We start from the raw sequence: 21,921 nt of genomic DNA on the forward strand, positions 1-21,921 counted from the left end.
TTTTTTAAGATTTTATTTATTTATTTGACAGAGATCACAAGAAGGCAAAGAAGCAGGCAGAGGGGGAGGGGAAACAGGCTCCCGGCGGAGCAGAGAGCCCGATACAGGGCTCAATCCCAGGACCCTGAGATCATAACCTGAGCTGAAGGCAGAGTCTTAACCCACTGAGCCACCCGGGTGCCTTTAGCACCTAGAACACTTTCTCTTCCAAAGGAAATCTAACAGAGAACCCCACTACGAAAAATAGATAAAAGTCTTATTTTATTACTATTAATGTGTTCCTAGAAGGTAAAGCCAATCAGAATAATGAGACTGAAAGAACACAAATGCTGAGAATAGAATTTTAGATTTGAATTTTAGATTCATTTGAGTATCAGTTTATTTCTGTGTTATGGTCTCCCCAAACTCAGGTCACCCTGATACACAGGAACAAACGGTAACAGCTTAATTTTTAACTGCTTCATTACAATCACAGGATAGTCCTCAGCTAAGCAAAAATGGTGGGAGAAGCTTCCCTCCACAGGCGGTGCAGAAACAGTGAGACCCGACCCCACACTGAATACACTGGGGGTCTCCACTGAGATACCAGGTCGTCTGCAATGTGCCCTTGATATGACTATTTAAAAGCTCACTTGAAATTACAAGAGGGAAACAGCTACAGAGCCGCTCACATAGCCTCAAATTCTGCAGAAGTTTGGAAACCCTTGCTCTAGGTTGTAAATTCCTCTGAGAGAAGTCACTGCTGTAATGAAGGTAGGTGATGAGGAAAGGGGGCAAGGCTTGGGAGCTGGGGGAGTTGGCAGGAACTGGAGAAGCAAGCTGAGGGACAGTCCACAACCCCACACAGCATGGTACCTGCCCGCAGGGAGGGATCTAGAGACCATCTGGTCCAGGCCTGTGCCTCTGGGTGCCTGGATGGCCCCATCTTGCAGCTCTGCTCCTCTTTCCTTTGCAGACAAGATGCAGCGACTGTGTGTGTGCGTGCTGATCCTGGCGCTGGCTCTGGCCACCTTCTCTGAAGCTGCTTGGAAGCCCGGCTCCCAGCAGCAGGACGCACCCTCAGGTCCAGGGGCAAATAGGGGCCTGGAGCCACATTGGCTGGACCGGCTGGGCGCAGCCCCTCACCAGCGAAGGCAGCTGGGGTTCCAAGGTCCCCCACAGCTGGTGGCAGGTAGGAACTATGACAGCCGTCCCTGTTTGCCTCGCCCAGCCAGGGCTGTCCCTGGCCTTGGTTTCCAGCAGCTAGACGTCCTTCCCATATCCTCACGTTCCCCAACCCCCGCTCTGACCCTCAGACCTGTCCAAGAAGCAGGGACCGTGGGTGGAGGAAGAAGAAGCAGCATACGGATGGATGGACTTCGGCCGCCGCAGTGCTGAGGAAGGGGACCAGCGTCCCTAGAACGGAGCTTCAAAGCCCAGACATCGCCCAGCCCAGCCCAGCCCAGCCCCATGAAAAACCACTCAAAATAAACTAGCTTCCAATGGATCACATTGTGTCAAGTGTGGGGCAGGAGAGGGGAGTTGGTGGGGATAGGGTTGAGGCAGCAGGAAAAACTGAGCACTGCCCTGGGGGCAGGGACCATGACCTGTTCTTCTGGATATCCCCAAACCTTAACAATGACCCTGAACCTACTCATGCAGGTGGAAAATGGTGGTGGGGTCGCGACCAGAGTCAGCTTTCTAAAAGACAGATGAAATTGTACCACTCCAGGCTTTAACCCTCCAAAGCTCCCTGTCACACTTAGGAGAAGACCTAAACTTGCCAAAGCCCTAAGCCAGCCTGCTGTCCTCACGGCAGGTGCCCTGTTCCTTCCTCCTCTCTCCCTTTGTCCTTGCACAAATGCGCCATGCTGGGTCCTGCTCAGAACATCTGTCCTCGCCATTCCCTGTGCCCCGAAGGCTTTTCCCAGGCACCCACATGCCTGGCTGCCCTTTTTCTCCCCGGGGTCTTGGCTGAAACGCCTCTTCCTGAGAGACCCACCTGTTCTGCTCCTCCCGCCTCATACACAGCGCCCAGTGTCCTCTAACGGCCCCACAGTCCCTAACGTTGCTCTCCAGAGCACACTTCACACCCTGTCATTGTCTTGTTAGCTAGTTTATTGTCTGCCTCCCCAGGTAGCAGGGCAAGTCTGTAAGAGTGGGGACCACACGTCCCTCTTCTCTGCTGTATCCCTGGTTCCAAGAACAGGAGGTATCCCATAAACACTCATCAGATGGGCACGTGAGTGGCCAGCAGAGGCACTGTCAATGCTACACCCATATTCCCTCGTAGTTCTCTGCCTGTCAGCAGCATCCTTCCCCAAGCAGGTGCCACTGCTCCCCCGAGGGCTTTCTGAAGGCTAAGCAGGCTGCAAATGCTCTGGAGTGATTGTCTCCCAAGGGAGCCCTGCGTTGGTGACAGTAGAGAGCGGGAGGATCAATACCCCGGCTTCCTCACCACTCGGGGAGGGTAACTCTGAGGTGTATCCAGCTCTGTCTCTCAGAATTCCCCCACAGGACTGAGCCCCACTTACCCACAGCAGGAAGCTGCTCGAGGGCACCCTTTGTTGACCGCCCTCCCTTCCCTGTCTTGCACGCACACGCTCCCACCGGTGGTCTTTGGGATCACCACACTCCAAATAAACTATCTGAACTCAAATCCTTATTTCCAAGTCTGCCTCTGGGCTGGGGGACTCCTCTGAAAACAGGTGGTCCTAGAAGGGTTGTAGAAAGCAACACTGTCTTCTTGGGATTCTGGAATTTGATCCTTCACTAGCCAGACACTTTGCTGGCATTAAGCAGGGTGCCGACCACCTCTGGAGTACTGTGGCAACCCCACTGCTAAGATTCTCATTGTTGGTGCATCGGGACGGGGTATAGGGGCCCTGATGTAGCTGATTGCTTCAGCATTCAAGACAGAAGAGTGATGATGATTATGGCTGTGGTGTCCATTGGCTACCGCTAATCATCAGAGATTTCTGAAGGAAGAAAATGTTGGGCTCAGGTCAGCCAACCATTAACTCAAGCCCAAGATCTGAATGTAAGAAGTCAGATAACAAAGGAAGCTGACATTGGAGCCCCAACAAGTCTCCCCATAAGTCCTAGAATGAAAGGCATGGGACCATGATAACCTTGCACGGAACATTTGAGAAAATGCCCTGAAGAACTTCAAACTCCCAGGTTTCCAGGAAACTTCTGGGCTGGAGGAATTGTCTCCACCTTGCCAGAGGAAAGCAGCTTTTCCATCCCTGGAGACCATGCCCAGACCTCCTTGAGGCAGAGGTCTTGCAAAGTGATGTTTCTCACAATCGCCCCCCGCCCTTCAGGGCTTCCACACCAAAAACTAGGGTCAAGTCTTAGGCTGTGCAGAAGCACAGTCCCAAACATGGCGGAAACGGGATTATTCACCCAAAATACTGCAGGTCCTGAAGAAGCCGGAAAACATGTCACAGAAGGAACCAGGAAGCGCACACAGGAGGGGATTTTCGAGGCTGACAGACAGAGGAGGCGGGCTGGGGACTGGGTAGGGAGAGTTTGTTGATACAGGAGTAGAGGACCATCTCCCACGACTCAGGCTTTCAGCTCCTGGCAAGGACACGCGGAGCCCATCTTCACGCCTTGCTGGGCGTGACTCCCTGAAAGTCTGGAGCAAGTAAGGTGCCCAAACTGCCCCAGCAGAGGACCGAGGAAGGAGCCAAAAGATGGGCAGTCACCCTGGAATGAATTGCCATGTCAGACAAGAGCATCCACCATGTGACTCCGGTCCCTGTAAGGGTCCAAAAACCAGTCCTTTTCTGGAGGACATAAGGAACATGTTGGTGAGGACAGGTAAGCATTGTTGAGCAGCTCAGCGGAGCTTGTCCTCTGCAGCCCGGGGCTGACGTAGGAGATGCTGCTATGGACCCAAGTTACTTAGTGTCAGCAGGGATGACAGGATTGCAAGGCAGAAGGGACCAAGAGGCAGCACTTAACCATCAGAGGCAAGGTGGACCCAATCACCAGGCAGCCTTAACCCACAGGATTTGCAGCAATAGCTTAAACTATGGGGCTCCTAAACTGGAGACCTACGGGTGGCCAAGAAGAGCCCCATTGATCTTAGGCAAGGAGAACAGGTCAAGAGCAAACGAGCCTAAGCTGATGTCAACTGCCCAAACGGAAAACCACGATCCACAGCCTGGTTTACAAGTCTGCATCAGTGCTTAGAAGTTGCCATTTATCAGTGTGTGTGTGCACTGGGCAGGGAGGCACACCCAGATCATTCAAAAGCTGTCATGCACAGGGCCTGAGCCACCACAGCCGAGAACACAAATGTCATCACGCTTCCACCCATGTGAAAGAGACAGTGCAGGGGCACCTGGGTGGCTCAGTGGGTTAAAGCCTCTGCCTTCGGCTCAGGTCATGATCTCGGGGTCCTGGGATCAAGCCCCACATCGGGCTCTCTGCTCGGCGGGGAGCCTGCTTCCTCCTCTCTCTCTCTCCCTGCCTCTCTGCCTACTTGTGATCTCTGTCAAATAAATAAATAAAATCTTAAAAAAAACAAAGATTAAAAAAAAAATAGAGCACAAGGCGGCGCCTCACCTGGCTGGCTCAGTCAGTAGAGCACACGGCTCTTAATCTTAGTGTCATGGGTTCAAGCCCCACATTGGGCTCCATGCTGGGCATGGAGGCAACATACATACATACAAAAAGTATAATCGTTTAAAAATATCCATTCCTGGGGTGCCTGGGAGGTTCAATGGGTTAAGCCACTGCCTTCGGCTCAGGTCATGATCTCGGGGTCCTGGGATCGAGCCCTGCATCGGGCTCTCTGCTCGGCGGGGAGCCTGCTTCCTCCTCTCTCTCTCTCCCTGCCTCTCTGCCTACTTGTGATCTCTATCTGTCAAATAAATAAATAAAATCTTTAAAAAAAAAAAGTATCCATTCCTGCATGTGCTGACCATGGTCCAATAGAAGCATCAATATTCTTGGGGCGCCTGGGAGGCTCAGCCGGTAAAGCATCTGACTCTTGGTTTCAGCTGTCATGGGCCTCTGCACTCAGCAAGGAGTCTGCTTCTCTCTCTCTCCCTCTCTTTCAGCCCCTCCCCCTGCTCTCTCTCTCTCAAATAAATAAATGAATCTTTAAAAAAATTTTTCTGCCAGCGGCCTTTTCCTTACCCACGCACGGGGCACAGAGCATGACATTAAGGCCCAAGGCTGCCAGTGACAAATGTCAGCTGGGAGATGCTTGGCCAGCTTCCTCACCCCTGGGGCGGGATAACCCAGATGGCCTCCATCTCGGTGGGTCCCAAAATTTACCATGCATGTGCATTCCCCAGCGTCCTTGTGACCGTGCAGAGTCTGACTCTATAGGTCTGGGGTGGGACCTGAGAATCTGCATTTCTGATAAGCTCCCAGGAGATGCCAATGACGCCTGTCCACAGGCCACACCCGAGATGCAAAGGGTACACTTGTTCCCAGAGTTCCCCAGTAGGGTTAACCCTCAGTGCCTCGCATGTCCTTTAGCTTTCTTCCTTCTCAATACCCACCCCCCTCCATCCCTGCTCCCAGCCAGGAGTGCTTCCTGGATCAGCTTCCAAACAAACTACTTGTTTTCAAATGCTGTTGCAGGTCTGACTCCAGGTCCGAGGGACCTCCACCTAAGACAGTGGGCGACTCTTGCCCGTGCCTTACCCCTCACAGCCAGGGCACGAGGCCAGAATCCCTGGGGCAGAAAAATAGGGACAGGAGGCTGCCTGAGCATGGGCTCAGGATGCCTGAGGGCTCGGGTTCACATCCCAGTTCCGAAGCCGGCTCTTGGACCCTTGGGAGGGTCACTTAATCTGCCTGGGCCTGTTTCATCCTCCGACACCATTTGTCAGATCACCTGCCACTCCACATGGGTTGTTGATGGGACTAGGTTATGTGTTTAACAAAAATTCATTGTCTCGCCACAGCTTTGCCCCAGGAAAAGCTGCATGTGCGGCACGCACCCACGAATGCACACACACACGCACACACGCTCCCAGAGAAAGATGCCAGAGTGCAGGCCTGGTAGCACACAGGTCCTTTATTTCCTGCACCAGCAGGTGTATGGGCTGACAAGCAACAGAAGAACAGAAGAGCGAGTAGCACAGCAGGGAGTAGGGTCAGACCGAGCGGGGTCCTGAGCCCCAGAGTCTAGCTGTTTAGGAATAAAGAGTAGAAAAAGGCAGAACATCTGGAATGAAGAAACGAGGAGGGGAGGGCAACAGGGAAGGGATGACTTGGGCGGGGAGCCTAGATACTCAAGGGCCACAGGCAGGGAGGTGGGGAGGAGGCCCCCAGTGGACAGAGGGGCCCTTCACCCTCACATACAGACACTGTGGGTTTCCAACAGTAGTGACAGACTGAGAGGAAAGGGCCAAGAATGGAGGAAGAGGGCCAGGTCCCTGAAAGTCAGCAAGGACTTGGAGGCCACCTTTACCTTGGGGATCAAGGTGCATGTTGTTAGGAGGGTCGTCAGAACACCTTCCTGCACCAGAGCCCGAGCCTCACCCCCGACACAGCTCAGAGCCGGGTCTGGCAACTGGCTGGCCTCCCCCTGGGCTTCCACCGCCCCCTTGACTAGCACGTGATCCCAGGCCCAGCTGCAGAGTGCGGGCCAGGGTCCCCTATTTCAAGAAAGCCTGCAGGCTTGGGTCTTCAAGGCCCAGCCCAGGTTCGTCAGGACAGAAGGTGCGCCGCTGACACAGGAGGGTCCCATTTGGGAGGGTGGGAAGGTTGTTTCTGGGGCAGGTGGGACTTGGCCAGACAGCTAGCTGAAGGATGGGCCTCAGGCTGTCTGTGAAGCCTCTGCAGGCTGCTGGGACACAGCAAAGCCTGGAAGAGAAGGGGAGTGGAGGTTAACTGGGGGGCCTGGATGGTGGGCAGGGGCTGAGGCCTTGTCAACTATATCAGAAAGACAGTCACGACTGCCCACTGGCCGACCATGGAGGCCACTGTTCGATACACAAACTGCACAACTGTCCATGGCGACCCTGATGAAGCTGCCCAGCAGTGACCAAAAGGCCATCAGAGTTGGGGCAGGCCACTTATGATGGTGAGGCTAGTAACAGGCTCTAAATTTCACAGCTGACTGAGCAGGCTAGGCAAGCACTGGGACAGGGTCAGAGGGGAGAGATAGGCTAGGAGAATCATTTCAGCACAGCACTGATGAGAACAGGCTCAGATCCTCTCCAGCTGTGTGACCTCCAACAAGTTACTTTAGCTATGTTCTCACCTAACAAAGGGGGAGGGCACCTCTACCTGCGGGCGTGACAATTAAAGGAAACAATGCATCTCTGTGACCTTCGTGAAGGCAGCTGACGCTTAGCAGGTATAGCTCTCCAAAACTTGGAGTTTCTAGCTGGGGAGAGGAGACCCTAGCCCATCTTCAGACTCATCCAGCGGACCAGTCCGACCACCTTTGCTGGCAGAGGCCTTTGTCCCAAGGGGCTGGGTGGTCCCAAAACACCCCCCTCTTTGTCCCTGGGAGGGTGGTTGGCCCTGTACTCCACCAGTCTCTGGAAGTCCAGGGTCAGTCAGTAGCCAAGCTGCTGCTCTGCGATAGCACCCCCCACACTGTTTTGGACTGCTGTTGCCACTGCCGTAGGGTTGGGGAGCCTTGGGGACAGGGGCAGCAGAGACAGGAAGCTGAGGTGTCATGGAGGGCAGCAGTCCTGGTACTGACCCCCCAGCCCAGCCCCCCAGGAGGAAAGCGGGTAGAGCTCTGGAATCTTAGGCAAATTCCACATAAATGAGCCCTGGGACCACAGTCCCCTGTTGTCTATGCAAATGATATGCAAAACCCATGCAAATAAGCACGCTGGGTGGGGCCAGGTTGGAGTCAGTGAGCACTCCACGAGCTTGCGGGGTGGGGTGGGGGGGCTTGAGGGGTCAGGGGGGAAGTGACCCCTGTGGGAACACTCTCACCTTCTCACCTTTCTGGAACATCTTCTGTCTCAGTTGCCACCCGTACCCCGAGTCCCACCAGTCAGCCACCTGCTGGAGGACATACTTCATGCTTAGGTGAGAAGGGCCCAAGCCGCTGGCCTCTAGCATCGAGGTCACCATGCTGTCATCCAGCTCCAGCTCCACCTCCTCCCAGGCTTCAGCCTCTTCCAACACCAGCTCCACCTCTTCTGTCAACCCGTCCACAGCAGGCACCCCCTCTTCTGTGGCCCCCAGCTCCTCTGAAGGCACAGAATCCTCGGCTGTCATTAACCTCTTCTCAGCCTCAAACCCCCGTTCCTGCTCTCGCGCCTCACTGCCGCACAGCTTGAACCTGGCCAGGGAGACAGGAACGTCTTTGCATGCCCCTGAAAGCCTACCCCAGTCAGAGCCCCCGGTCCCCCATCATCCGCTCCTGCGGGACATCCCTGGCCACCAGGGCTGAGGAGCTCCCTGCTCTCTGTCCCAGTCTACCCCCAAGACCCGACGGCTCCTCCCCACTTCTGTCGTGGGTTGGGGGGGCTGCGAACCAGCATCCAGGCTTCCAGGTAAGAAGGAGGGAGAAGGGTCACCCACCATGCACAAGCCCCAAAGGCCCCTGGTACCCCCCACCCTGTGCACACCCCAGAGGAGCAAGGATAATATTCCTCTCCCTGATTTAACCTTCGTGGCCCAGCCCACAGCTAACTGCCATAGGAAGAAATCCTTTTTTTTTTTTTTAAGATTTTATTTATTTATTTGACAGACAGAGATTACAAGTAGGCAGAGAGGCAGGTAGAGAGAGAGAGGGGGAAGCAGGCTCCCTGCAGAGCAGAAAGTCCGATGCTTAATCCCAGGACCTGGGATCATGACCTGAGCCGAAGGCAGAGGCCTTAACACACTGAGCCACCCAGGCACCCCAACAGATCCATTTTAATAAGGCTCAGACAGGTCAAGCAATTTGCCCAGGGACACACAGTCAATAAAGGAATGAAGCGGGGACTCAAGTCTCAGACGTCCCCAGCCCTACACCAGTGTTCATTCTCCCCTCAGTCCCTGGTGAGGTGAAGGGAAGGCTTCAGTCCCCACGTGGAACAGCCTAAGTCAGTTGGCCAACTATGGGCAAGTGGGAAGGAAGAGGGGGCATCCCCTTCCCAGAACACCTCAGCCCAGCCAGCCCCGAGAGCCAGGCCTTCTCCAGGATGGCAGGGTCACAGGTGGTTGTCTGGCTGTTAAAAGTGAGGCTGGTGACGGGGGCACGTGGCCAGCTTACCCCAGGTGTGACGTCTCCTCTGCGATTATCCCGTGACTCCTTCAACAGAGAAAAGGGCCATCACTGTCCCAAGACAACATGAGCTGAAACTGCAAAGTCCCTGGGGTCCCAGTATGGAAAAATCCCTGGAGAAATGACGGGCCCACACACATGGACAGAGAAAAGGGTGGGGAGAGGGGCCAGGCAGCTAACGTGGGGAGCCAAGAGTGAAAGAAAGCAAAAGCAAACCCCCTCCACACTCTGGGAAGATGAGTGTGGATCAGGCAGGGGCCTGGCGGGGTGGGGGGAGGGCAGCAGCGCACCTTTCCATAAAAAACACAGAGTCTGAGATAATCTTCCTTATAGATATTCTGAGCTCCTTGTCCAGGGTCTCTTGGAAACCAGGAAGGGCCTCCTGCAGGGGAGAGCAGGGGATCCCCACAGAACCCCAGCCCCCACTTCCAGGACCAGAAAGGGATGAGGGATGGAAATCAGCCAGCAGGGGAGAGCACACAGAGGGCAGAAGGCGGAGGGGAGGGTCCTCACCAGGGGTACAGTGTATGTGTAGCGGGTGACAGGACCAGTGGACACGGGGGCTCACCGGCCAAGGGTCCTCACCTCCTCCTGGGCTTCAGTCTGCATGCCCCCACACTCTGCGTACCTCCCCTGCAGGTCCTGCGGCTGGAAAGCCACCTGCAGGTTCTGCTGCAGACACACGGCCCAGGCTCCAGACCCACATAATGACATGAAGGATGCCCTTGAGCAGGTCCTTGGACTCTGCTCCACTCAGGCCCCATTCCATGTGACCTCTTGCTTCAGAAAGGGCTGAACAGCCAGGCCCCACACCAGACACCAAGAGTGTACAAAGGGACAGACCCAAAGCCTGCTCAAGTTGCTCGTCTTCCCCAGCCAGCCAGCTGGCCAAGGGCCTTGGGTTCCCGGCTCTGGGCCAGGGGCTCTCAAAGGCCCAGGCAGGACCCAGGGGGAGCTTCACCTCATCCTGGAGCCTCATCTGGATTTCCTTCTCCAAAGCCAGCTGCCGCTGCAACTTCTCCATCTGGGCTCCATACTGGAAGGACCGAGACTAGTCAGCTCCACCCAAGACACACCAGCCCCACCTGAGGCCTCCCGACCTGCTCCGGCAAGTCTTCCCAGGCACACTGCTGAGTGTTTGGCAGCCCTTTCTGAAGCAAGAGGTCACATGGAATGGGGCCCCATCGAGCAGCAGAGCCAGGCGTTCTAGAACACCCCGTGACCTTCCCTGGGCTTGGGTCCCTTCCCAGGGACAACCAGGGGGCAGAACGAGACACTCTCCGGTCTCCTCCAACTCTGACTCTGCGCACAGAGGGGCCTGGGGCCTGGCTGCTCTGTGAGCCCAGGGCAGGGAGGAGGGAGCTGGGGTTCCATGGGGCCAGGCAGGGAGGAGGGAGCCCGACACACAACCAGACCCACCATCTGGTAGCAGCACCGCAGCATCAGGACCTGGGTCCGCAGCTGGGTGACCTCCCTCCGCCGCTGGTCATGAGCGCCAGCTCCTCTGACAGGTCGGCCATCCACACGCTGGCCTCAGGACCAGTCTGGCCCTCCGGAGGCCCTTGTCCACCCCACCCCTCAGCTCAGGCAGGGAACTCGGGGCTCACAGGACTCCACATTTCTCACTAGGTCTTCATCCCAATAAATGTCTGTTGACTGACATGGAGCAAGGCCCTGGGTGCGGGGCCTGAGAGACCCGATCCCAGCACGTGCAGAGCTCAAGTCTAGTGGGGATGCTAATGAGCAAGGAAATGCCACCAGGGCCCACTCTGGGCTAGGGTGGAACGTGTGTAAAGGGCATGCTGGGGGTCACAACAGCGGCACCCGGGCTTGCCTTACGCAGTCTGTGCAGCTAAGACCTCTGCAGGGTGAGTGGCACTCGGCCAGGCCAAAAAGGGCAGACAAGGCCCAGAGAGGGTGTGGAGGGGCCCAGAGCCCATCACGAAACCCTGGGAGGGAGGGCTAGCCAGATCCCAGGGGCTGGGGTAGGAGGCCGAGGTTACTCTTTGGCCAATGGGAAGCTTGGGGTTTTAGGCAGAGGATGACATGGTCAGATTTGGTTTTAGAAAATTCATTAGGACTGTGTGCAGAAGGACCTGGAAAGACAGCAGTACAGGAGGGGAGATGGGTTAAGACTGGGCCTGGACTAGAGACAGGGGGGTGAGGAGGACGAAAGAGACTTGAGCCTTCCTTAGGAGGTGGAAGCAACCGAACTTGGGGACCAGCTCCTATGGGCCTGGCCATTGGGGTAGCTGGGGGACCCAGAGGGAAGGAAGGTCAGGCCTGCGGGAAGGGAGGCCGCGGGAGCTCAGCCCCTGCCATCTTGCACGTGTATCTCACAGCTCGACTTGAGCTTCTCGGGGACAAATGCCGTGCCTGCCTCATCTTCATAAACACAGGTACCTGCACTGGCCCCTGCCCCAGATCCGGTGCCCCGCCTGGTGTCTGGCAGCTCAGGGCTCCTTCTCTTCCTTGCTTCCAGGCCCCTCCTTCCCGTGTCCCAAATGACAAAAGGAAACAGGCTTAGAGGGGTCCCGTGGCTTCTGCACAGCTCTTTACAGTGTGCGCAAAGCACATCCTCAGCTTTGCCTCTGGAGAGGTCTGCAGGACTGAGGTAATTCCTCCTCTTTCTAAAGTTTCAGAGACGTCAGGAACTTGACCAAGCTCCCACAGCTAGGAAGTGCCGGAGAGCTGGGATTCCAGTCTATGATCCCTGAGTTCTTCCTTCAGCTCCTTAGGACAGCCCTCCACCCCCAAGTTACAACCTCACATACAAAACTGCTCCACAAAATCCAGGATGAGCACCTGCTCCTCCTCCTCAAGGGCATCGAGTTGAGAGGTCTGGAGGGAAAGCGGGGGAGTCAACAGCCCCCCCAGAGGGTTTGCCCTCTTGCCGCAGCTTCACCTCCTCTCTCAAGGGCTGGTTCTCCTCCTCCAGCCGTCTCAGCTGCTCCTGCAGGGTTTCCAGCTGGGGGCAGTAGTGCAGCGACTCAACCTCCTGCACGGAAGTCCTAGCGGCCAAGAGCAAGGGGAGTCAGGGCCCAGGGCTGGGGGACCCAGGGCCCAGCACCCCCAGGGTCTGCCCCCCATCCCCCAGGCTCAGCGGGGTGGTCTCATTTAGCCCCAGCAACCCTGCTGGCAGGTGCACCATGTGTGTCTCTGTTTGCAGATAGGGAAACTGAGGCACAGAGAAGGGACTGCCCCAGAGAAAAGGCAGGACACTCAAAACCCACGGGCTCCATAGGGATGATGGTGCTGCTGCTCTGCCTCTTCTTCCTCTGCCTCTGCCTCATCTTCCTCCTCCTCCTCCTCTTCTTCCTCTTCATCCTCCTCTTCCTCCTCATCAGAGTCGGAGTAGAGCTGGAGGAAATCACCTCGCAAGCACAGCTGGCGTCTGAGATGTAAACTCTGCCAGTGGGGGAGAGGATCCGTGTTGGAAAGCAGGCAGAGGCAAGCACAGGTCCTGGCACAACTGGGACGCGGGAAGGTCTGAGATGGCACCCCCCGTGCCCCTCCTCCCTGCCAAGCTACCTCCTCCCTGGCTGAGCCCAGCATGGCTTCCAGCTTGCTGTTCTCCTCCATCAGAGCACGGTTCTGTTTCGCCAGGGACTGGCCAATGCGAGGCGCCGTATTTAGGTCCCGCTCTCTCTACAGAGAGACCCACAACCATGGGGAATACTTTCTTGTTTTCTGGGATCTCCCAGACAGATGGGAGAAGCTAGGGAGTACCTAGGGGTCAAAGGGAAGCCAGCCCACTAAGGGAAACCTTTCCACACCCTAGTTTTCCAGGGTACTAGGAAATAACCTGCCATCAACCCACTGTGGGGCCTGACTCCATGTCCCCTTATGGAAAAGATGGTTCTAAGAGCAATTCCAGCCTGGACCTCATAAGAGGGACCCCCCAACTTGGCCCCCAGAAAAACAGTGAAGCAGGGAACAAACAGGACTCCTACCCCTCCGGGCAGATTTAAAAAGGAGGCCTGGCTAAGACCAGGCTGGCCCCAGTGGGAAGGCAATACCCACGTCCTCTAGCAGATTCAACATCAACCTGACAGCTTCTTGGGTGATCTTGACTCGTGGGGGCCGGTCAGGACACAGGGATGCAAAAGCAGGGGGTGCAGCTGTGTCAGGAAAAGGGGGGCATATCCCACCCCACATCCCACTGTTTCCTGTCGGATCCCCAAATGCTCCCTCAAAAACAAGAGTCAGCAACAAGGGAGGAGAAGACTGAGCTCCCTTCCTGCCCCCAATATCCTCTCCACACCACACCACACCACCCCCCCAGTACTCAGCACTCCCTTCCCAGGACCAGCTGGACTCTTGTTCTGGAGGGGCCTGGGCAAGGTGAAGGATCCCAGTCTTCCAAGCTCAGGTAGAACTTCTTCTCGGCCACCTGGGTCCCTGGCACCTAGGAGAATGCAGGCGGCTAGTGGAAGTACAGCCACAGACTGGCTCATTCCTCCTTACCCAGAGGGCAGCCTTGGCCGACTCACTGGAGCCTCCTGCGTGCGTCAGAAAACAGACACATACACCCGCCCTGCACCTGTTGCGTATGAAAAGAAGAAAGAAACTTTTCCAGCACTGCAGTAAGGGGGCCCTGAGCCTTTAGACTCAATCCAGGGATCTCCAGTCACCCAGGAGAGGCTACGAGGGGAAGAAACCTGAGGCCCCGCCCATCCCTAGGCTTGGGAAAGCACGGCTTTGACCCCCCGCAGCCAGGAGGTTGACAAAACCTCCCACTCCGCCCACCCACCTCCCCAGCCGGCGCGCGGCAGCGTCCTTCCGTAGCACCCGCCCTTCTCCTGGCACTGCGGTAGCCTGGGGGGAGGGGTGCCCTGAGAGTGCGCAGATCTGCAGAGCAACAGGCGCGCAGAGCCCCTAGACCTGAACCCCGTCAACTATCTGCAGACGACAGAAGTGAGGAGGAGATAGAGAAGAGGCGACCGAACAGGCTCCGCAGACTGTGACGTCACAAATGGATAGAGCGATAAGACTGAATGCCAGAAGGGCCGGGGCGCCTGGAACCGACGCGGCCCCACTCTCCACTGAAATGCCTGCGTCCCACCCGCTCTGGGGTTCCAAGGACCGGGTTTACCTTCCTCCAGATCCCGAATAAAGGCGGAGCGCCCGATGTAGGCTGCCGGCGTCTTCCAGATGCCCGGCGCCTTTCCAGTCCCCAGGCCAGTGGCCGGGGACCCAAGGGTCCCTGGAATATGAAGCGGGTCCGTGGCGCGTCCGAGTTGCTGGGCACGTACTGGGCATTCCCCCGGGCGGCTGAGAATGCGGACGCGCGTGGGGTTTCGGCCCCTGATCCAGCCTTGGAGGTCAGGCGAGCTGGGGCTGGACGTCCCGAGACGGATGGTGATCCGGATCCTGCCCCCTGTCCGGCCGCGGGTAGCCTGCGCAGAAGGCTCTGGAGTGAGATGCGCTAACGGCGGGGATGCGAGGGTGATTCCCGCCAGATACCCCTGTCTGAACCGTGTCTTGCGTACCGGGGCCCCGATCCCTTAGGACGCAGCGCCTCAACCCGCTGCGGCAGCCAGGCCTGGATAACCAGCGCCCGGAGTGGGCGCCCGCCGAGCGGTACAACGCGCGGGAGTGGGCGGCCGGAAGCAACCCGTGGGTCCGGGACTGGGGGTCGCGCACAAGGGAAGCTCTTGGTGGCGAGGCAGCGCGCAAAAACCAGAATAAGGCGAAGAGTCGAGTGGCCATCCCAGCCGGTTCCATGGGCTCTGGTTACGAGTGCAGGGCTTCTCCTCTCCTCTCCACCTCCCGAGAATGGTTCTGCCCCAAGTCGCAGCTTCCCTGGAATTCGGGTATGGTGATTTCAAAGTCCCTAGCTGGGGACACCCCCTCCCTCCACTCCCGCTGTGGTTGCCGGCTGCCCACCCCGGATATGACCTGGGAGTTTAGGGCCGTATTGTGCTTTCCCCGTAGCCGGGAGATGAATCCAAACTCCAGTATGGTTTCCAGGCCCTGCCCAGTGTAGCGCGTCACACTGTGATCCCTGCGCTCACACCCCAGTGCTCCAGCTGCTGGACAACCCTCTTTCTTATACTTTACTTCTTATTACCTTTCTGGTGCTTTACCTCCAGCCCTCATTCGCTTTGCCCACCTCCTTCCACCCTGGCAGACACCTGTTCTTCCTGGAGAGTGCACTTAGAGGCTCTCCAAGTGACGACTCCTCGGACCTCGTCCCGCGTCCCCCCAGAGCATCCCTTACCCAGTGGCAGGCAGTGCTCAGAGTGTGTCTGTCTCCAAGACCAGACCTGTGCCCCTACAGCGCAGGGATCGAGTCCCTCAGAGTGTGCCCCGGGAGGGGCTACCTACGAGAGTCACCCGAAGTCCTGAATGAGTTGGATGGGGCGGCAGAGGAGTCCGGTGGCCATTTCTGTCCCTTTAGACTGGAAGAATCTGCCGGCCAGAAAGAGATGGTTGTGGAACTAATTCTTTTAAAGCCTTAGAATTGGTGCACCTGGGTGGCTCAGTGGGCCTTTGACTCAGGTCATTATCCCAGCCTCCTGGGATTGAGCCCCATATCGGGCTCTGCTCATCGGGGAGCCTGCTTCCCCCTCTCTCTCTCTGCCTGCCTCTCTGCCTACTTGTGATCTCTGTCTGTCCAATAAATAAATAAAATCTTTAAAAAAAAAAACAACCTTAGAATCATTCTTGGTGCCCCAATTTTCTTCCCTTCGACAACCAATCACCTGTCCCGCTTGATTTACCGCCTAAATATTTCTCAATATTTGTTCAGTCTCCTCTTCAGTCCTTCTACTGTTCAGGCTTCATTTTCCCTTCTAGATTTTTGTGATAACCCCCCAGCCCCCTCCACATGAATCCATCTTGAAGGAATTCCAGGAACCCCTTCCCCACAGCCACCAAGCTAAGCCTGAACCTAGAACCGGGGCTGCTGCCCAAGGACTGCAGCTGGGACAGAGACTTCTAGTGCTGACAATGTGCCTTGGGAGTCGGGCGTCTGTGACACAGCATGGAACAAGAGACACAACCCAGGAACGAGGATGAGAATGCCCTGTCCACCAGCTTTCCCATGCAGAAGCATTGTGATAAGAATGTTTCCTTCCAGGACGCCTGGGTGACTCAGTGGTTTGGGCCTCTGCCTTCGGCTCAGGTCATGATCTCCAGGTCTTGGGATCAAGCCCCATATCTGGCTCTTTGCTTGGCAGGGAGCCTGATTCTCCCCCACCTCTCTCTGCCTGCCTCTCTGCCTACTTGTGATCTCTGTCAAATAAATAAATAAAATCTTTAATTTAAAAAAAAATGTTTCCTTCCATCTGGGTCCATTCATTCATTTGACAAATATTTATTGAGTCCCTAATACATCAGGCACTGTACTAGACTCTCAAACTAGACTCTCAGCAAAGAGTAAGAGAAACTAGATCCCTGTTCTCCTGGAGTTCAGGATCTAGAAAGGGAAGCAAATAACTGAGAAAACTATTAAGACAATTACAGAACATGGTGAATTTTTTTTTTTAAACAAACAAATAAGGAACTATGAGAAAAATGGAAAGTACCCATCTGACAGGGTGGTCTGGGTGAGAGGGGGGAGGAGAAATCATTAATGGCTTCCTAGTTTGCATCTCAGGCCACACTCCCAGCCTTCCCAGCCAGCTCATACCTGTCCCCCTGAAATGGCAGCCTCTCTCCTCAGGAGCCAGTGTTTATCATTCCTGATTGCTGAGTGAACCCTGGTGCCTGTTCACCTCCCTCGCACCAGATCCTCTGCACCCCCAACAGCCACCCAGGGAATTCTCTGCCTGTTTATCAGAGGGGCAGTCTTCATTAGTTATGTTATTTCTAAAATATTGCCTCCGGGGGTGCCTGCGTGGCTCAGTTGTTAGGGATCTGCCTTTGGCTTGGGTCATGATCCCAGGGTCCCAGGATTGAGTCCCACGTTGGGAGTCCCTGCTCAGCGGGAAGCCTGCTTCTCCGTCTCTCACTTCCCCTGCTTGTGTTCCCTCTCTTGCTGTATCTCTCCGTCAAATTAATAAAAATCTTTTAAAAATATATATATTGGGGGCGCCTGGGTGGCTCAGTGAGTTAAAGCCTCTGCCTTTGGCTCAGGTCATGATCCCAGGGTCCTGGGATCAAGCCCCGCACTGGGCTCTCTGCTCAGCAAGGAACCTGTTTCCTCTTCTCTGCCTGCCTCTCTGCATAGTTGCGATCTCTGTAAAATAAATAAATAAAATCTTTAAAAATATATATATTGGCTCCACCTCCAAACCTGTCTTGGCAAGGAAGTAAGAAATGGGTCCCCGCCCAACCTTCTACCACCGCCCCGACTCCCTCTTTTCCTCCCCTCCTCCCAGCCAGACTCCAATACTTCTTCCAGACTATTAAGGGGGCGGGGGGTGTCAGGCCAAAGGCTTGGGATAAGAAGAGGAGGCATCCAAACTCCACAACCTCCTCCTCCTAGGCTTTCCACAACTGCCCTTAGTACTGGTTGGGGACATCAGTGGTCAAAACACACAAAGGTCTTTGCCCTCCCAGGGCCCGCATACAGCAGGGAGCTATAGACACTACACAAAGAAGCAAATCACATCATATTTTAGCTGGGACGAGTACTGTGGAGGAAAAGACAACAGGAGGGGGTGCCTGGGAGTCATGGGTGGGCGCTGGGTTGCAAGTTAAACATTAGGTTAAAGAATCACTTCAGTCCAAAGCTGAACGAGGGAGGGAACAGGGGAGGACAGCCACCCAAAGAGAGTGAGAGACAACAGCAAAAGTGAAAGCTTAAGGTAGGAGAGGGAGGTCAGAGGGGCTGAAATGAGCAGAGAGGACTGCAGGGAGGGTCAGAAAGGGAGCAGCAGAAGTGTGTGGGTGGCTCAGTGGGTTAAAGCCTCTGCCTTTGACTCAGGTCATGATCTCTGCTCAGCAGGGAGCCTGCTTCCCCCTCTCTCTCTCTGCCTGCCTCTCTGCCTACTTGTGATCTCTGTCTGTCAAGTAAATAAATAAAATCTTAAAAAAAAAAAAAAAAAGGGAGAAGCAGGCCCCATGGACCAGACCTCGCCTGAGGGAGTGGATGGCTTGTCATCAGAGAGATGTCATCTTAAGTTTAATGAGAGAGACACGACTGCGGCTGAGAGTAGAGACAGTAGGCAGTGTCTTGGTTGGCTTGGACGGTCTTAACGAGATACCATAGACTGGTTTATAAACTGTTTCTCGGAGCTCTGGAGGCTGGAAGACCAAGGTGCCCACAGATGTGGTGCCTGGTGATACCTCCCACTCCCGGTCCATGGACTGCTGTCTTGTCTTCTGCCGGTGGTTGTCCCATGGCAGAAGGGCTGAGGGAGCTCCTGGGGGCTCTTCTACAAGGGCCATCAGTTCCCACTCATGGGGGTTCCCACCTCAGGATCTAGTCACTTCCCCAAGGCCCCGCCTCCTAACACCATCAAACTGGAGGTTAGCATTTCAACATGAATTGCAAGGGCACACAGACATTTAGACCATAACGACCCTATTGCTCTTGTTCTTGAAACAAAACAGCTTTTTTAAAAATTTATTTTTTTTAAAGATTTTATTTATTCATTTGACAGAGAGATCACAAGTAGGCAGAGAGGCAGTGATGGTGGCGGGGGGGCGGGAAGCAGCCCCGATATGGGGCTCGATCCCAGGACCCTGGGAACACGACCCAAGCCGAAGGCAGAAGCTTTAACCCACTGAGCCACCCAAGCGCCCCTAAAAATTTATTTTTATTTCATTTTTTTTTAATTTAAATTTTTTATTTTTTATTAACATATAATGTATTACTAGCCCCAGGGGTACAGGTCTGTGAATCGCCAGGAAACAAAACAGCTTTTTTAAAAGACCATTTATTCATTTCAGAGAGAGAAGTGCACAAGGTGGGAGAAGGGCAGAGGGAGGGGAGAACCAGATTCCCCACCGAGCAGGGAGCCTAACTTGGGGCTCCATCTCCCAATAGAGATCATGACCTGAGCCCAAACCAAGAGTCAGACACTTAACCTGCTGAACCACCCAGGAGCCCCTAAAAATGTCCAGGGGCGCCTGGCTGGCCCAGCCAGTGGAGCATAGGACTCTTGATCTTGGGGGTTGTAAGCTTGAGCCCCGCGTTGGGTGTAGAGATTACTTAAAAATAAAATCACAGGGATGCCTGGGTGGCTCAGTGGGTTAAGCCTCTGCCTTCAGCTCAGGTCATGATCTCAGGGTCCTGGGATCGAGCCCAGCATCAGGCTCTCTGCTCAGCAGGGAGCCTGCTTCCCACTCTCTCTCTGCCTGCCTCTCTGCCTACTTGTGATCTCTCTCTATCAAATAAATAAATAAAATCTTTAAAAAAAATAAAATAAAATCACAGGGGCTCCTGGGTGGCTCAGTTGGTGGAACATCCTCTTGGTTTCAGTTTGGGTGATGATCACAGGCTCCTGGGATCTAGCCCCAGGTCAGGCTCTGTACTCAGCAAGGAGTCTGCTTGGGATTCTCTCTCTCCCTCTGCCCTCTTCACCCCTGCTCTGAAATAAATAAATAAATAAATCTTCAAAATAAAATAAAAATTAAAGTGCCCAATCTGTGGTTTTCGGTATATTCACCGAGTTGTGCAACCAACACCAGTATCTAATTTCTTAACATTTAATATTTTTTATCACCTGCCCCTACAAAACTCCCCAGAACAGGACATACAATAGGGGCCCATTCCACTCCTGCTGAATGGATGTTTGCTGAATTGAGTTATTCCTGCTCATGAGAAAGCAGCGCGGAGGACCCTGGGAAGTTTAGGGTGATGAAGAAGAAAGTGGAGCGGAGAAGACAGAATTGAAGGGGACCCTCTAAGTCCCGGCACTGGGCAAAGCAACTCTAGACACAGCCACCAGGGGGCAGTGTCAGTCCACATACCCCTACCTTCTTCCAGCCAGCCCTCACCCATGGGATCAGTGACCCCACAGGAGAGGCATACGGATGGCGACTTCATTTGATAGATGGAGAAGGCAACGCTCAGACCCCTGGTCACCCCACAAATGAACATTTTTTCCTGGCTGATAAGCCCATAGCTGCCCAGGAGACCCCGCGGGTCCCTCTCCAGTGGTGTCCTTCTGCCTCGTTCTCCTCCCCACTGTGCTGCTGCTCTAACCGGAGAGGTCGGCAGAACAGAAACCCTAGACCTCTTCCTTCCCTCCCAGTACTCACCCTCTGACCCCTGCTGGACCAGAGAGAGGACAGGAAGGGGCTTGTGACCCACCACAGCCATGAACTTGAGGCCAAGCACAGTCACTCTGACCCCCGCCTCGGGGCACCCCCTGCTCAGGCCACCTCGCCTGGCCTGATCCTGGAAAATGAACCTAGGACCGGCTACCCCATGGCAAGAGCCCCCTGAGGGTCAGGTCAGTGCCAGGGATCAGGGCGGGGCCGGACACCAGGACCACTTTCTGCATCAGACTAGGTGGGAGTGCCTTGGGCAGGACAGGGGAGCTGCCTCACCAGCCACACTCCTGCTCCTCTTTTACAGGGCTCCCTCCCGGAACCCCTCCTCCCTCTGCAGCACCTCTTCCCCACCACTGCCCAGGCCCCTCCACAGCCTCAGGCCCCCTGCCCTTGATTCCTCCTCCCCAGACCCTGGTCAGACTCCTGGGCACTGCACACTCAGAGCTTCTCCCCCCAGACATGGGCTGAGGAAGTGAGGATGCTGGGGGTCTGGGCCCCTGGGCCTGGTATCTTCTGGGTGTATAGTTCCCCTGCTGGTCAGGACAAGGGAAGGAGAGAAGACAGAGGGGAAGTACCTGGGGTGACAGTGGGGGCCGAGCTCTAGCAGGGATGGCTAGGCTCTTGACCTGGAGGAACATCCAGGAACATCCATTACCCACACAGCCTGCAGGCTCACTTCTGCTCTTCTCTGGCTCTCCTGCTGAGGCTGGCCTCCTCCTCCGGGAAGCCCTCCCCGTTTCCTCCTGGCATCTTCCTGCCTCTCACTGTTCATAGTGTTAAGAGTCTTGTTACTTATAAGATGGTTATTTAACCAGGATAGCAGGTCTGTTTGCTCACTTCTGTATCCTTAGGGCTTTAATTAGAGTAAGCACTTAGTATCTGTTGAATGAACACACGATGGATTGATGGATTCTCTGGGTGAGTCTGGTTGTGGGTGGGGCGGGTGGGGGAGTGGCCCCCAAAGGCTCCAGAGAGGCTTGCCCAGTCAGGGCGAGACTCTAGGGCTCTAGACCCTGGACAGTGCTCCACGCTCCTCAACACAGGTGAGCACCCGCCCCCCCCCGGAAACCTCCCAGGGCACAAGGACAGCAGACCCTCGGGGGTGGGGGATGTTGGGGCTGCAGCATAGTCCTCTCCCTGCTTCTCACTTAGAGCCCCTCAGCTCAGCCCTCACTCACTTCCTGGAGGCACCAGAGCCAGAAGCCTAAGTGGGATAGGAGCAATCAGCAGGTGGCAGGTCACGGCTCAGGGCCTGGGAGGCTCTGTGGGAAGCACCTGGAAGCCAGGTGAGGGGAACTACAGCACCCTGTGTCAGGGAAGTCAGGGCCATCAGCTGTGTCTAGCCTGCTGAGCTGGCAATGGCAGGCAAGCCTGGGAGGAGCTTCTCCAGCCCTGGGGCCTCTCTCTGCTCTACCAGGTTCAAGGAGAAGGCCAAGGAACACTTCATGCCCTGATTTCTGTCCCCAGAGTCAGCGGCTCCTTCTAAACCTTGGGACCATGTCCAGACTCTGAGCCCTTCTGGGAACAATTCATGATGGGGTTGGGGGACAGCAAAGCAG

General features: G+C 55.4%; 2 protein-coding genes across 2 annotated transcripts; one reads left to right on the forward strand and one right to left on the reverse strand.

Moving 5' to 3' along the window:
* The first annotated feature begins 955 nt into the window (after nucleotides 1-955).
* LOC111151210 (gastrin) lies at nucleotides 956-1,485 on the forward strand. The gene is made up of 2 exons (XM_022509007.1): nucleotides 956-1,171; nucleotides 1,296-1,485. The coding sequence occupies exons 1-2, from the start codon at nucleotides 961-963 to the stop codon at nucleotides 1,397-1,399; spliced, it is 315 nt and encodes a 104-aa protein (XP_022364715.1). The 5' UTR covers nucleotides 956-960; the 3' UTR covers nucleotides 1,400-1,485.
* Nucleotides 1,486-6,660: 5,175 nt separating this feature from the next.
* Nucleotides 6,661-18,529, reverse strand: LOC111151488 (huntingtin associated protein 1). Its single transcript, XM_022509502.1, is given in 20 exon segments — nucleotides 6,661-6,753; nucleotides 6,755-6,816; nucleotides 7,917-8,260; nucleotides 9,179-9,217; nucleotides 9,481-9,572; nucleotides 9,704-9,859; nucleotides 10,152-10,226; nucleotides 10,610-10,683; nucleotides 10,686-10,722; nucleotides 11,539-11,543; nucleotides 11,965-12,031; nucleotides 12,096-12,201; nucleotides 12,411-12,598; nucleotides 12,722-12,838; nucleotides 13,214-13,311; nucleotides 14,286-14,378; nucleotides 14,381-14,589; nucleotides 14,683-14,995; nucleotides 15,521-15,604; nucleotides 18,346-18,529. Coding segments are annotated over 20 exon segments (2,436 nt in total).
* Between the last annotated feature and the right edge of the window lie 3,392 nt (nucleotides 18,530-21,921).

Source organism: Enhydra lutris, unplaced genomic scaffold, assembly GCF_002288905.1.
Source record: "Enhydra lutris kenyoni isolate GAN:26980312 unplaced genomic scaffold, ASM228890v2 scaffoldscaffold26, whole genome shotgun sequence".
NCBI lineage: Eukaryota > Metazoa > Chordata > Mammalia > Carnivora > Mustelidae > Enhydra > Enhydra lutris.